At 40.4% G+C, this 13,318-nt stretch overlaps 5 protein-coding genes across 7 annotated transcripts; 1 reads left to right on the top strand and 4 right to left on the bottom strand.

Annotated features, from left to right (window-relative positions):
- Positions 1-1,838: 1,838 nt before the first annotated feature.
- On the bottom strand, positions 1,839-3,621 carry LOC106308141 (cytochrome P450 71B2-like). Its single transcript, XM_013745270.1, has 2 exons — positions 2,677-3,621; positions 1,839-2,583 (listed from the first exon to the last, which is right to left on the bottom strand). Exons 1-2 carry the CDS (start codon positions 3,571-3,573, stop codon positions 1,972-1,974), a joined length of 1,509 nt encoding a protein of 502 aa, XP_013600724.1. The 5' UTR covers positions 3,574-3,621; the 3' UTR covers positions 1,839-1,971.
- Positions 3,622-3,906: 285 nt separating this feature from the next.
- LOC106308007 (proteasome subunit beta type-5-B-like) lies at positions 3,907-6,161 on the bottom strand. Of its 2 annotated transcripts, XM_013745113.1 has the most exons (9): positions 6,050-6,161; positions 5,910-5,956; positions 5,691-5,821; positions 5,468-5,597; positions 5,159-5,265; positions 4,666-4,800; positions 4,470-4,573; positions 4,288-4,388; positions 3,907-4,198 (listed from the first exon to the last, which is right to left on the bottom strand). In XM_013745113.1, exons 3-9 carry the CDS (start codon positions 5,808-5,810, stop codon positions 4,071-4,073), a joined length of 825 nt encoding a protein of 274 aa, XP_013600567.1. In that variant the 5' UTR covers positions 5,811-5,821; positions 5,910-5,956; positions 6,050-6,161; the 3' UTR covers positions 3,907-4,070. The 2 variants fall into 2 exon arrangements, with proteins under 2 accessions (XP_013600567.1, XP_013600566.1); XM_013745112.1 differs by lacking the exon at positions 5,910-5,956 and having other exon boundaries at positions 6,050-6,160.
- Positions 6,162-6,637: 476 nt separating this feature from the next.
- On the bottom strand, positions 6,638-8,538 carry LOC106307923. Its single transcript, XM_013745014.1, has 3 exons — positions 8,422-8,538; positions 8,102-8,331; positions 6,638-7,634 (listed from the first exon to the last, which is right to left on the bottom strand). The coding sequence occupies exons 2-3, from the start codon at positions 8,195-8,197 to the stop codon at positions 6,726-6,728; spliced, it is 1,005 nt and encodes a 334-aa protein (XP_013600468.1). The 5' UTR covers positions 8,198-8,331; positions 8,422-8,538; the 3' UTR covers positions 6,638-6,725.
- Positions 8,539-8,543: 5 nt separating this feature from the next.
- On the bottom strand, positions 8,544-10,249 carry LOC106307921 (pentatricopeptide repeat-containing protein At1g13040, mitochondrial-like). The gene has a single exon (XM_013745013.1). It carries the CDS (start codon positions 10,138-10,140, stop codon positions 8,587-8,589), a length of 1,554 nt encoding a protein of 517 aa, XP_013600467.1. The 5' UTR covers positions 10,141-10,249; the 3' UTR covers positions 8,544-8,586.
- Positions 10,250-10,951: 702 nt separating this feature from the next.
- LOC106307262 (keratin, type II cytoskeletal 3-like) lies at positions 10,952-13,311 on the top strand. 2 transcript variants are annotated; one of them, XM_013744164.1, is made up of 4 exons: positions 10,952-11,328; positions 11,359-12,147; positions 12,424-12,837; positions 12,995-13,311. In XM_013744164.1, the coding sequence occupies exons 1-4, from the start codon at positions 11,063-11,065 to the stop codon at positions 13,020-13,022; spliced, it is 1,497 nt and encodes a 498-aa protein (XP_013599618.1). In that variant the 5' UTR covers positions 10,952-11,062; the 3' UTR covers positions 13,023-13,311. The 2 variants fall into 2 exon arrangements, with proteins under 2 accessions (XP_013599618.1, XP_013599617.1); XM_013744163.1 differs by having other exon boundaries at positions 10,952-12,147.
- Positions 13,312-13,318: the final 7 nt, after the last annotated feature.

Here is a 13,318-nt window from a genome sequence, read left to right as displayed (position 1 = left end):
AAAATATATATATATATATATATATATATATATAATGCTTTCAAGTTTTTATTATCTTTTATTGTTTCAAAACGTTTTTATAATTTTATATAACGTTTTAAGCTTTTTATACAACATTTTAAGTTTCTATAAAAAAAATTTAAGTTTGTTATAATTTATAAAAAATTTCTGGTTTCTAAAATTTATCAAAACCTTTTTCGATTTAATTAAAACGTTTTTCAGTTAGTAGAAAAAGGTTTCAATTACAAAAAGTTTTTAAAAATTTTTAAAAATGTTTTCTCTTTGTTTTAAAATATTTTCAATTTATAAACCGTTTTATATTTTTAAAAATTTATAAAAACATTTATTATAAAGGATTTTAAAAACAATTATACTACAAAAACGTTTTTCTAATTTTAATTATATATATATAAAGAATTAAAAATATTTATTATAAAAGATTTTTTAAAAAAATAATTATCTTAAAAATCGTTTTTCTAATTTTAAAATTTTATATATATTTAATGGATTAAAAATATTTATTAAAAATATTTAAATAAAATCTGTTTTATTTTTTAAAAAAATAATTTATAAAGTCCGTCGGAAATATGTTTGTCGGAATTTCGTCGGAAATCTGTCCGTCGGAATTTCGTCGGAAATCTGTCCGTCGGAATTTCGTCGGAAATCTGTCCGTCGGAATTCTGTCTATCGGAGTTTCGTCGTAATTTTTTCCGTCGGAATTTTGTCAGAAATATGTCCGTCGGATTTCGTCGGAAATTCGTCAGAAATTTCGACGAAATTCTGACGAAATTTTTATTTCCGACGAGTTATAACCAACGACTGTTTTCGTCGGAAATTTGTCGGAAATGGCTTACTCCGACGGATTTCCGACGAAATCGTCCATAAGAAACTAGCTGTTTTCTTGTAGTGGAAGGGTTCCGTCTACGGCACGGACGCTCGCGCGCCGTACGCTGGTCCCAAATATATATAGTTTCTTTCTGTTCTCTCTGAGTTTTAGGATTTATCTTTTATGACACTCACATGTTCTATTTGACTTTGTTATGATTGGTTTATTGTATAACTTGGCACTGATTTGTTAGATCGTCGGTCATGTCTTCTATTGTTGCTAACAGGGACTTGTTCGATTAAAATATTCAATCGTTTAACACAAAACTTAATTAATACACTCATAATCTATCTAAAGTCTTCTTACCACGACGATGGACGTGAGTACAAGTTTCCTGAGGGTGGTTGAATTACTTCTTTATTAACAATGTTTATCAGTCCAAACTATATAATATTTATTTGTCTGGTTTGGTCATTTTGGAAGATCAAGTCCGGATTTGTTTTGATTTATGTTTCCTATTTATGGGAAACTACTAGTCCATTCGTTTGTTATTAGAAACTTGAAAAGGTTTTATATTCTAGCATTGAAAATATATCACCCAACAAAGAACATAAAACAAAATTATTTCAGTAAAACATCTTCTAAAGCAAAACGAGAAATAAGTTGATACTCCAACATTCCAAAATTCGCATATGATTTACAACCAATCGTCTAAATTATATCAATATTTAGTTTATTGGCATTTCACACTAGGGATATAGCATTATAACTAAATTAACATACATTTTGAAGCGAAAAATGAATATTAAAAGAAATTTCACCATCCCCAAGTGACCAAGTCATTAAGCATTAATATAGAGATTTGCTGGTAGCTGGAAGTTGTACAAATTTATAATACTATAGTAGGAGTGGGCACAAACTGGATTCGAAGAAAATAGTAAAATAATAATAAGATCTTTTGATCACAAACTGGATTTGAAGAAAATAGTAAAATAATAATAAGATCTTTCGATCACTTGTCAAACTTTATTACTTTAGGATAAATTACATTAAATCTTTATTATATTTTACAATAATTTCGAAATATCTACAAGGTTCGGTTCACACAAACTATCACCGTGTTGTAGAGCTTCACTGACTCCCCATTAATGGCGTTGAAGGGGCACAAGTTCAAGAGGTAGTTTCTTGACAGTGCTGAGAATGCCAGCTTCTTCCATATCAATGTCTCCAACTTTCATTCCATCAGGCAATTTCCAATCAAAATAGTAAAGCAAATTCATCAGGCCCAACTCCACGGTAGCAATCCCCATTACCATCGCAGGACATACCCTTCGACCAGAACCAAACGGTATTAAGTCAAAGTGTTGTCCTCTAAAATCTACAGAACTATCTTCAAACCGCTCAGGGATGAATTCTTCAGCGTTGGTCCAACGCTTGGGGTCACGTCCTATGGTCCATACGTTAACTTGGATTTGTGTCTTTGGGGCAATGTCGTAGCCTTGAATCTTGACGTGAGACATTGTTTCCCTTGGGAGCAAAAGTGGAACTGGTGGGTGTAGTCTGAATGTTTCCTTTATTACGAGCTTCAAGTAATCAACTTTTCCTAGGTCTTCTTCAGTGATTCTCTCCCTTTCGAGCCCTAGGGTGGCTCGAATGTTTTCTTGAGCTTTCTTCATCACACGAGGGTTTCTAGCGAGCTCGGTCATCACCCAAATCATAGTTATGGCGCTTGTATCAACCCCCGCGAGAAATATATCCTGAAACATTCCATAAAAAACATACCAAGTCTGATTAATCATTGTTACTTGTTACTTGTTACACAAGAAACATGGTTTAACATGAGATTTTACCATGAGGACTGCCTTGAGATTATCGATATCGAGTTTGAAAGAATCTTCACTTTCTTGTTTATCGATCATATCCAATATCAAGGAAACAATATCTTGATTTTTCCTTCCTTCTGGCTTCAAGTGCTCATCAATAACTTGCTCGTAAAAGACATCAAGGTCTTCAAAGACTTTGTTAATTTTCTTGTGTCGTTGAAACAACCAGTCTACAAATCTTCCGAGTGCACCAGGGAAGAAGTCAGAGAAAGTGAAACTCCCTAGAGCTTCCGCTGCTTCGGTAACAAGTCCCTCGATCTTTTCTTGGTCAATAAGGAAGCCGCTCTCGTGGATGTTCTGTCCTAAAGCTACTCTACAAATTACACTTGCGGCCAGGGAGAAGAAAGTTTTGTTTAGATCCACAGAAGATTGTTTCAAAGCGGATTCTGATACTTTCTTCACCATGAAGTCACTCTCTTCTTCTCTTATGTACCTGAATGATTGAACTTTTCTAAGACTGAAAAGCTCGGTGACCACGAGTTTGCGCATCTCCCGCCAATACTCACCGTACGGTCCAAAATTAATGTCTTTGAAACCGTAAGAGAGTTTTCCGGTCCCTACCGTCTTTGGTCGGCTGCAACATTCCAAGTCATGAGTTTTGAGAACTGCTTCAGCTGCTTCACTCGATGAGATCACAACCACTGGAACAGACCCGAGACGGAGAAGCATCACTGGTCCGTGTTTGATGGAGAGGTTATGAAAACATCGATGAGGCAGTCCTGCAAGATGATGCAAGTTTCCAATGATTGGAAGACTTGAAGGGCTTGGAGGAAGTTTAAACTTTGAGTTTGTCATCCTTTTAAGACAGATCGATGTTAAGAGAGTAAGAATTGAAACCAAGAAGAAACAGAACAAGATAGCCATTTGTTCTCTTCCTCTGTTTTTCTTCTCTTTTGCTCTTTTTTTTGTAGATATGAACTTGGTTATCGAGTGTTTTGTGTCTATATATAAGAAGAGAGAGAACCTAATAACGTCATGTTTGTTGAAAGTTGTACCAGAAAATACTTAATTTCTGAATAGTAAACGTGACAAAAGCATGTGGTGGTCATAACATCACATGCAGTCACTATCTGAGCCAGGTCTTGTCTTGCTAATAGGGGCTGCGTTCGATAAATGATTTCAGACAAAAGTCTACGGCTGTCACAGTCGACTATTTGAAATAGTTCGGTTCTATTTGATCGGTTTTGAATATTCAGATTGCACATGAAAGCTTACCTAATCAAATTGTCAAAACCAATCACAGGTTCCTAATTTCATGGTTGAACCAGAGCTGCTTGAACAAAATAAAGAGTGTGCACTTGCAGAATAAAAGGAGAATCTTATAGTTGAGAAACAAAGTTTAAGCTAGAGAGTGAATGTTATTACTCGGCGGCCGCTTCCTCCATGACTTGTTCGGCAGTGGCTGGTGGCACAGGGTAGTAGTGATAGTGTAGCTCCCCAACATCATCTCCCGACAGTTTCTTCCATCCATTAGGACCCACGTGGTACACTGATCAATATGAGAATAGACAAATGTTATTATTATATGAGGTAGGTTAAGTATCTTGAAAGTTTAGTATCACATTTGGGGATACTAACCGCTAGCAACTCCACCACTGGCTCCATCACGGAATGTCGCATGGTAGATTGATCTCCTTGCTAGCTCGGAAGCTTCTTCAACTGACATATCGAATTTGTACCTAGTGATAGAAGCAACATTAGATTATGGTTTTGAGTTTGGGATGATGAGATGAAAATGTTGTTGGGGGCAATTGATTTACCCGCTGTCAAGTACACCATAAGCGTATGGTGAACCGGAACCGACTGAAAACCTGTCTCCCTTGAGCCTTCCTCCTTCGTTGTCGACATAGTAAAGTCCTGGACCCTGTATCCAATGAGTTAAAATGTCAAATGTTTTTACTTGGATGAGAAGTTTTGAGAGGAGTAAATGAAGATATTTAAGTTGGTTTCACTGACAGTTTCGTCCCATCCAGCGATCATCGTGCCGACGGAAAGTCCCATTCCACGGTACGAGTAGAGCATGTTTGCTAGAAGTTTTGAAGCTCCGGAAACAGAGATTCTCCTCTTGTTTGCCAGCTCATGTAGACGGCACTTGCATAGACAAAATACATAATGAGATTAGAGACAAAAATGGGTATACACACTCAAATGAAAAGTATCACATCGCTTTCACAAAATACTTGTCTTTCGATATAACAAAAATGTTTGGTTCACAGAACAAGGATGCTAAAGCCACTAACTATGTTGCAGAAAATGCATATTCATCAACCCAACGATTCACCATAACACAAACCAAAACCTTTCTAGTTAGACAATACAGACACAAAAAAAAAAGGAACTAAAGCCTTTAGCAACGCAACAAGACTCCCCATACCAACAGAAAGGAAGATAACGCCACAGACCTAAGCATCAGTACAGACAGAAAAGAAGAAGAAAGCGAGCAATGTACCTTAATTCCAAGATTCCTGTGCCAGAATTGACAATCAGCAGCTCCTCCAGCCATTGTACCAAGCATATAAGGATTGATTTCAATAATCTTCTTCACAGATTGTGACGCTACATAGAGGAAAAAAAAAACAATACAAAACATCAGCAAAGCAATAATACAACATTAGCCAAAAGAAACAATCCAACAACAAGCTAACTTAATCTCCATCCTACTTGTTACTGCCACAGTCATACTATATCGAAAGGATGCATCTTTTCCACAGCTAAAACAGTTAAAAGCAAAGTGATGGAGGGAAGAAAGAGAACATACAGATATATCCACCCATGCTAGCACGAGAGTCAGCAGCGACCATGACACCTTCTTTGAAGATGAAAGCGAGTGTAGTTGTTCCTTTCGCTGGCTTCACCATCTGTACTGCTTCTTTCTGAAACCCATCGAACTAAAACCCACACACAAAGAGGTTAATCAAAATCAACCACCCACAACACTGCTTAGCGGATGAACCCAAAAGAGGTTAATCAAAAAAACTCACATCAGTAGTGCGGGGAAGGTCAAAGGAGGGCACAGTAGAAAACCCATCAAGCATATCGTTGCTCGACTCGAATCCAATCGTGGGCATGGAGGTCTCGAACCCACTTGTATCAAGCTTCATCTTTTTAAACCCTACAGAATCAGTGAAAACACTCGATTGATCAAAATTATAACCACCCGTCGAATAATTGGAGCTAATCTAGCATGAAATAAACCAAACCCAGATGCCAAGCAACGATCTTTTCCTCTCGAAAACTCGAATCAGATCTAGTACGAGATACATGAGCGTATGTAAACTTTATCGTTATTTACAAGAGAAGTTAAACGATTCCAGAACTCGATCAAGGATCGGAAACGTACCTTACTGAAGAGAGGTAATCAAGTCGAGCCAAAGGGTTTCGAGAGAGAGACGAAGAAGACGAAGAAGTAGCTCAAAGTAGCAGATCGTTTCTTGAGCTCCGGGCAAACTACAAGGAAACATATATGGGCCCTGTGGGCAATCAAATATGGGCTATTAATAACTAATTGGGCCTATCATTTTTCTAGTAAATTGGGAATGAAATCTCTCTCTCTCTCTCTGGACTAAACAATGAAAAAAGTTTTGAACTTAAAACTTTATAATGCGTCTGTCTGTTGACAAATGTTAATCAAACCAAACTGTATTGCAATGATTTTTCAAGAACAAAGAAAAGAGAGTTTGCAATATGATCCTTTTCTTCTCGTGTAACGTTTTATAAAGGCAAGGACTTTATTCGAACATGTATCACTTTTACAAAAAGTAAGACAACTACTAAGGGAATGTATATGTTTTTTTTTTTAAAGGGATCTGCATCAGTTAGATTCAAACTAAATAAAAATTTGGATAATTACTGTTATTCAAGATACAAGATCAAAATGTATTTTCTCTTTGCAAAATTTTTGTTTTATTTCTAAATGTAGCATAAAAATATGAAAACAATACAAAAGTATATATTTGCATATATAATCATCAAATGCATCAACACAAAAATTAAGTAGTATTCTAAGTTGCAAATCGCTAGCGTTTTGTAATGCATCTTCTTGCTCGCATGTAGCCTAAAGGAGGATTCTTCAACGAGATGCTGCAACGCGTGTGCAGCCAATAAGAGTATCTCATCAACGACCCGACGTTCGAGCGAGCGTGAAACGTTCCTCTCAGGTTCAACAACACAGGACCGGTTCCGAGCTGAAGCTGCAGCTCCTGGCTCTGAACCATTTGTATCGGGACCTGACTGCTCACGAGATGGAAGCTCGTGAACATGGACATTCCCTTTGGAAGAATGAACGGCTCGATGCGCTGTGTTGCTATGAGCGTGTTGTAAAAGTAGAGCTCGAACATGATGTAGCTGAAGTCGACGCTGCTCTTCTTGCTTGGGTTTGTGAAGTTTACCACAACGGCGAGATCTCCGTTTAGAACGTAACCCATTTCGAGATTAGCGGTGTTTAGGTTCGCTGCTGCGATGTCGAAGTAAGGTGTGTGTGGACGGTTGCTGAGGTAGACGAGGAGGAGGACGAGGCCGGAGAGGATCAGGATGACCAAGAGGATTGCGCAGCAGACTGTAGCCGGCAATGTCATGGGTTTGGTCTTCTTTGGACCTGGTTGATGGTGCGTTGGTCGTGTTGGAGCGGTCCTCCATGGAGTTGGCTCAGGTCCATAGCCACCATGGTGTGGAGGTCGTTGCTGATCTTCAGGGCTCGAGAGCAATGGCCTGCCGGAGTTTGGAGTACGGCGTGGTGGTAACGGTTCTTCTGGCCTCAGTGGCATGGGTCTTGAGGAATGCGGTTCATAGATAAGTTCAGGTGGCTCACTCTGGTGGCGACCTCGAGTCTTTATTCTAGGCCCCGATGGAGCAACAGGATGAGTCTGTGGGTTCTGGTAGTGGTCCGGAGAGGTCCATGAGGTAGAGGGACCACCGGGATGTTGATCCTGTGAGGAAAACTGAACGAGATGAGGGTTGGTTTCATAGTGGTGATAAGACATTAAAGCACCAACAAAATGAGAAAAGACTTGTGTGATAGACTACTGATAGCAAGAAAAGAGAAATTATGAGTGTTTCTAAATGAGAGAGAGAGATGATAACTTGATGAGAAGTACAAGTAGGATTCTTGAATTAAAGGAAACTGACACAAGGAAGCAAGTAATCTTTTTTTACATATTTTTCGTTCTAATCATCCCCTTTATTTTTCATCAAAAATTGTTTGGAAGAGAAATAAATAAATAAATACAAGATATTCAGTTGGGTTCTTGGAGAGAGAAAGAGAGAGAGATAAGAGCTTACAGTTACAGGTTCCCGATCAGTGTATGAAAATATGCAGAATATGATAAGACTAATAAAGCATTTTGACCCACTTTGAAACATTGAAACAAAGTCCTGAGATGAAGTCTGAGCTAACCTTCTGGATTTCAGCCTTTAAAATGCAGTTTCTCGAGTCAGAATAGATCGATTGAGCTCTTATATCCAAAACATCAAGCTTGATGTGCCGATACATAAAAAGAAAACTCCTTCTCTCAGTCCAATACGATCCGTCCTCACTGTAATATTTCTGAGGAACGGGATTAAACTGAACGGATGACTTCAATGACCATAAATGATGATCCTTCAGGAGTATCAATGTCAAGTCAGCTGCAACAAAAAAAAGTAAAGATTTACTTGGTCTATGCAAACTCAACCACAGATTCACTAGTGTAGGAAAGGAAGGAAACTAGCTCAAACCTGATTAAAGTTTCTTGTTTCTCTCCAAGCAGCAGCATGCATCAGCAGAGGCTAAATGGCTCTGTATCAGCATCTCCATGCCGCCATACTTTGATTAAGATGGCAACTGTTTCACAGGAGAAGACACGGTTGACAACTTTAAAGGTGTATATAACCGTACTATGCCTACGCATCAGCACTCACTGAACAGCTAGCCTTGATGAGTGCATCAGACACATCTCTATCAAGGGTGAAACCTTTCTCCATCATCTGATCCCAAATCTTGTAGGCTGCCGATAGTTTATTTAACCTTACGAGTCCTCCAATAATGAACTTAAAAGTTAACTCATCAGGACAACATTCCTTACTCTGCATGTCCTCAAACAATTTCAACGCTTCAGTTACTCTACAAGACCTGCAGAGACCACTTATAAGAGCGTTGTACGAAACCGCATCCGGTGTAATCCCATGCTCAATCATATCCCTGAAAACACCATAAGCCTTGTCGAGATTTCCCGATTTACACAAATGGTCCAGAATCGTTGTGTAAAATATCCTATCTGGTGACAAACCAAACTCCGTCATCTGATCAAGAAGCTTCTTCGCAACACTAGAGTTACCTTCCCTAAGAAAAGCCTTGATAAGACTCGTGTAGATCACCACATTCGTCGCTATCCCCTTCCGTCTCATCTCCTGAAAGAGCTTGTAAGCCTTCTTAGTATTTGACGCCCTGCAGAACGTTTCAATCAGAGTGCTGTAGGAGACAACATCACACAAACCTCTAGGCTCCATCTCTTTCACCATGAAGGAATAGCATTTATCCGGATGACCAACCCTGCAACGCCGCTTAAGCAACTGGTTATAACTATAAACATCAGGCTGTATCCCACTCCTCACCATCTCCCCCATCACCCCTTCCGCTTTCTTCACCATATTGTTATCATAATAATAATTCAACAACACGTTGTACGTAACAAGATCCGGCTCACACCCGCTCTTACTCATAAACGACTTCAAAGCCTCCGCCTTTTCTATCCTACCCGCTCTACAAAACCCGCTAATCAACGCATTGTACACCACCGCACTAAGCTTAACTCTAGCGCTCTTGATCTCATCCGCCACCATCTCATAAGCCAGGTCAACTCTCCGAGCACGACACAACCCAACAACAAGTGCTGCACAAGCTTTATTATCCGGACCAACCCCACTACGAATCATTACATTCCAAATCTCAACCGCGTCAGTGACCTTACCAGCTCTAAACAACCCGTTAATAAGTATAGTATAAGACACAACATCTGGCTCCCTACCTCTCCTAACCATACAAAAGAATGTATCAACAGCAAAACCAACCTTTCTCTCTCTACACAACAGATCTAAGTAAATGTTGAACGCCCATATGTCTGGTACGTATCCGAGAGCTTCCATGTCCCTCAAAAGAGCGTCAATGAGATCAAAGTTTTTAACTTTACATAAACCCGAGATAAACCTCGAGTAAGTGAAGGGGATTAATGAGAACCCCATCGGCGTCATATCCTTATACAATGCCTCAGCAAGCTCGAATCTCGAGTCCTTGACCAAGACCCCGATGAAACGGTTGTAATCGCAGGAGAAAACTCGGTAGCTTGAGTGACGCATTTCGTCGAACACCTGAACTGCGTTGTCGATCGTACCTGATTTCACGAGGTAAGCGATGCGCGAGCGGTATGCGAGGCGTACTGCGCCCAGCGTCTTATGCATATCAGAGAGATACGCATATGATCGTATCAGGTTGCCTTCTTTATTTCAGCATCAGATCGACAACGACGGCTGGTGCTGGAGCCTTAAGCAAGAGAGGGAAGAACGGGAAGTCGAAAGCTCCAAGGCTTTTACCTAAACTGGGCTTCTAACAAGGCCCATTACGTTCGTCATTAATCTTTGACTAAACCCTCTTTTGGAACTAGAGTATTAAGATTTTACCTTTTCTCGCTAGCTCCTCTAACACTCTAGTATCCGAACCAGACACGCTCAGAACTTTGTTTACTATGCTAGAACTTTGTTTACTAGTCATCTCCTTTGCACATTCTGCCTCTTTGAAGCTTGTCCTCATGGGCCTCTCTCTATATGCACGAACTTACTTCTTCATTGCCCTAGTTTCAGTGAGATCAAAGTTCTAATCTCCCCCAAAGATCTTTTATTCATGTGGAATCCATTTAAATGACCGAAACATGAATGAATGTGTTAGGTCATGTCCATTCTTGATCTCCACGTTAGCATGTTGCTTCTGATAGTCTCATAGTTTAATGTATCTTAGCACAACGTGGAATCTTATAAGGACATATGTCACACCTTTTAACATAAAGTTGGTGGGGAAAAAGCTAACAAATATATATTCGGCTAAAACAATGACTGACACTGCGCGTGGTGGACCAGAACGTTAAAACCACTACCTTTCTCGTCACTGATTAGTTCGTGTTCTACACTCTCCGATCTAGCGCGTTAGCTATCACCTTCAAAAAAAGGAATAAAAGTTTAATTGATTTTCCTCCGAGAGTTTCCATCTTTACAGAAAAGAGAGAATCTGAGATCGATTCGCTTTAAAGGGTAGTATCCGGTTCCTCACTCGGAGCTCCGGATCACTCAGATCTGTTGAAAGTTTCGGAATTGAGAATCGAATCACGAGATGTCGAAGCCTTGGGGTGGAAACGGCGCTAGTTGGGCCGATGAGGCTGAACGCGCCGACGAAGAGCAGAGCTTCCCGAGTTTGAAGGAGGCTGCGAGTTCTACCAAGTCTAAGAAGAAAAAGAAGATGACTTTATCAGAGTTCACCAAGGGAGCTGGAAGCGGTTCTGTTGGGTTGACGAGGGAGCAGATGATTCAGCTTCCCACTGGTCCGAGGCAACGCTCCGAGGACGAAATGCAGCGTGGTGGTGGTGGTATTGGCGGTGGGTTCTCTTCTTACGGTGGAGGAAGGTCTGGTGGAATGTCGAGAGGTGGAGATGATTCTAATGGGTCTTGGGGTGGTGGTGGTGGGAGGAGAGGTTATGGTGGGTTTGAGGATGATCAGAGAGGCTCCTCTAGAGTTTCAGAGTTCCCACAAGTGTCTAGAGCTGATGAGGTTGATGATTGGGGGAAAGGGAAGAAGTCGGTTGCGACGTTTGATCAGGGACGTCAAGGTCGTTTTGGTGGTCTTGGAGGAAGCGGTGGTGGCGGCAGTTATGGAGGTGGAGGTGGCTTGTCTAAAGCTGATGAGGTTGATAATTGGGGAGCAGGTAAAAGCCATTCGTCTCTCACAAAGTCATCTACATTTGGGTCAGGTTCAGAGCCTGACCGTTGGGCAAGAGGAGTCTCTTCAGGTGGTGTTCAAGAAGAGCGTCGTCGTCTTGTTCTTGAACCACGAAAGGTTGTTGTTGGTGATAGTGGAGTGAGTGAGAGCCAAACCGATGCGAAGGCGAGTAAGCCGAGTCCATTCGGAGCAGCTAGACCGAGAGAGCAAGTTCTTGCGGAGAAAGGATTGGACTGGAAGAAACTCGACTCTGATATTGAGGCTAAGAAGGGAAGCTCTCAAACGAGCGCACACTCAAGCAGGCCATCAAGTTCTCAGTCTAATAGGTCCGAGAGTTTAGCATCGAACAACAATGTGGAGAAACCGAGAGTACCAAAGGTGAATCCTTTTGGAGATGCAAAGCCTAGGGAAGTGTTGTTGGAGGAGCAAGGGAAAGATTGGCGCAAGATGGATTCTGAACTCGAGCATCGCAGTGTTGACAGGTCTGTTTTAAGTTTTATTTTCTTGCTAACTTGATGAGAAAGTTAACTTGTGAACCAAGCAGAAGATATGACATTGTAGTGTAATTAAAACTTAAGATAGTTTTGCCACATCTGCTTATCTACTCATGTTATTAGTGTATTCATGGTTTTTCTTTTTGATGGCATGTCCTTTTAACGTATCTCTTAGGCATAAGATAAGACCCTGTGACCTTTTAACGTACCATTGGTGTCTGTCACTTTTAATCTCTCTGTCTTGTGAAACGAAATTTGTTCCAGGCCTGGGACAGAAGAGGAGAGACTGTTGAAGGAAGAGATCGAAGAGCTACGGAAGAAGCTCGAGAAGGGAGCAGACATTGCACCAGAGAGCAAGGAAACTCAACAAGAATCAGACAGTGATAACCATAATCTACTACGCGAGAAAGAGAAAGACCTGGAGTTGCTAATCCGTGAGCTGGACGACAAAGTAAGGTTCAGGCCAAAAGCAGCTGAGAGGCCTGGATCCGGGGCAGGCAGAACAGGTAGTAACTATGGTGAAAGACCACATTCCCGGGGTGGATCAATTGATGAGTCTAGGAGTGTGGAATCATCCATGGAGAGGCCTAGATCGCGTGGCACAGGTGGTGGTGATGATAGAAGAAACTTTCAAGGAAGCAAGGAACGTGGATTCTTCAGCAACAGGAACTTCGACAGGTTAGTAGTCCTTATTTAACATCTGATTCAACCCCATTACAGAGAACATACTTAGACAAGTGTAGAAACTTAGAAACGATGCTGAGTTTAGTATAAAGATCCAAACCTTAGTCATCTTTGTGATGTTATTAAAACTGACATATGAGGTTCTCCACAGGTCATCGACGTCGAGGAATGGATGGTAAAAGAAGGAGAATGGAGTTTTTGGTTGCAGACCGTTCCCAGGTTTTGAACATGACAGGGAAGAGAAGGTTCAATAATATTAATAAAAAGAAAATTTTTAACTCCTTTGAGAAACCTAATTTTGGAGGTTTTTTTGTATTTGATTCATCTTCTGAAATCGAAGCCTAATGGTTTCGTTCTTCTAATTTCTGTATTTGTTTGGTTGTTGGCTCTTCAAACGGCAGAGCGCGAGATTTGTGACAATTAATATTTCTTTCTTAATTTTGGAGACAGAGACTGTGTGTTCGGTTCTTCTTTT

The sequence above is a fragment of the Brassica oleracea genome, chromosome C8, assembly GCF_000695525.1.
Source record: "Brassica oleracea var. oleracea cultivar TO1000 chromosome C8, BOL, whole genome shotgun sequence".
Taxonomy (NCBI): domain Eukaryota; kingdom Viridiplantae; phylum Streptophyta; class Magnoliopsida; order Brassicales; family Brassicaceae; genus Brassica; species Brassica oleracea.
This window is presented reverse-complemented; position numbering and strand designations above follow the sequence as displayed.

Coding starts and splice junctions, on each gene's coding strand:
- LOC106308007 (XM_013745113.1), bottom strand. CDS start 5,810: ATGAAGCTTGATACAAGTGGGTTCGAGACCTCCATGCCCACGATTGGA. Junction 5,598..5,690: donor ACCTTCCCCGCACTACTGAT/GTGAGTTTTTTT, acceptor TGTGGGTTTTAG/TTCGATGGGTTTCAGAAAGA. Junction 4,199..4,287: donor CAGTGGTGGAGTTGCTAGCG/GTTAGTATCCCC, acceptor CATATTGATCAG/TGTACCACGTGGGTCCTAAT.
- LOC106308141 (XM_013745270.1), bottom strand. CDS start 3,573: ATGGCTATCTTGTTCTGTTTCTTCTTGGTTTCAATTCTTACTCTCTTA. Junction 2,584..2,676: donor ATCTCAAGGCAGTCCTCATG/GTAAAATCTCAT, acceptor GGAATGTTTCAG/GATATATTTCTCGCGGGGGT.
- LOC106307921 (XM_013745013.1), bottom strand. CDS start 10,140: ATGCATAAGACGCTGGGCGCAGTACGCCTCGCATACCGCTCGCGCATC.
- LOC106307923 (XM_013745014.1), bottom strand. CDS start 8,197: ATGTATCGGCACATCAAGCTTGATGTTTTGGATATAAGAGCTCAATCG. Junction 7,635..8,101: donor TAAAGGCTGAAATCCAGAAG/GTTAGCTCAGAC, acceptor TTTTCCTCACAG/GATCAACATCCCGGTGGTCC.
- LOC106307262 (XM_013744163.1), top strand. CDS start 11,063: ATGTCGAAGCCTTGGGGTGGAAACGGCGCTAGTTGGGCCGATGAGGCT. Junction 12,148..12,423: donor GAGCATCGCAGTGTTGACAG/GTCTGTTTTAAG, acceptor AATTTGTTCCAG/GCCTGGGACAGAAGAGGAGA. Junction 12,838..12,994: donor AGCAACAGGAACTTCGACAG/GTTAGTAGTCCT, acceptor GGTTCTCCACAG/GTCATCGACGTCGAGGAATG.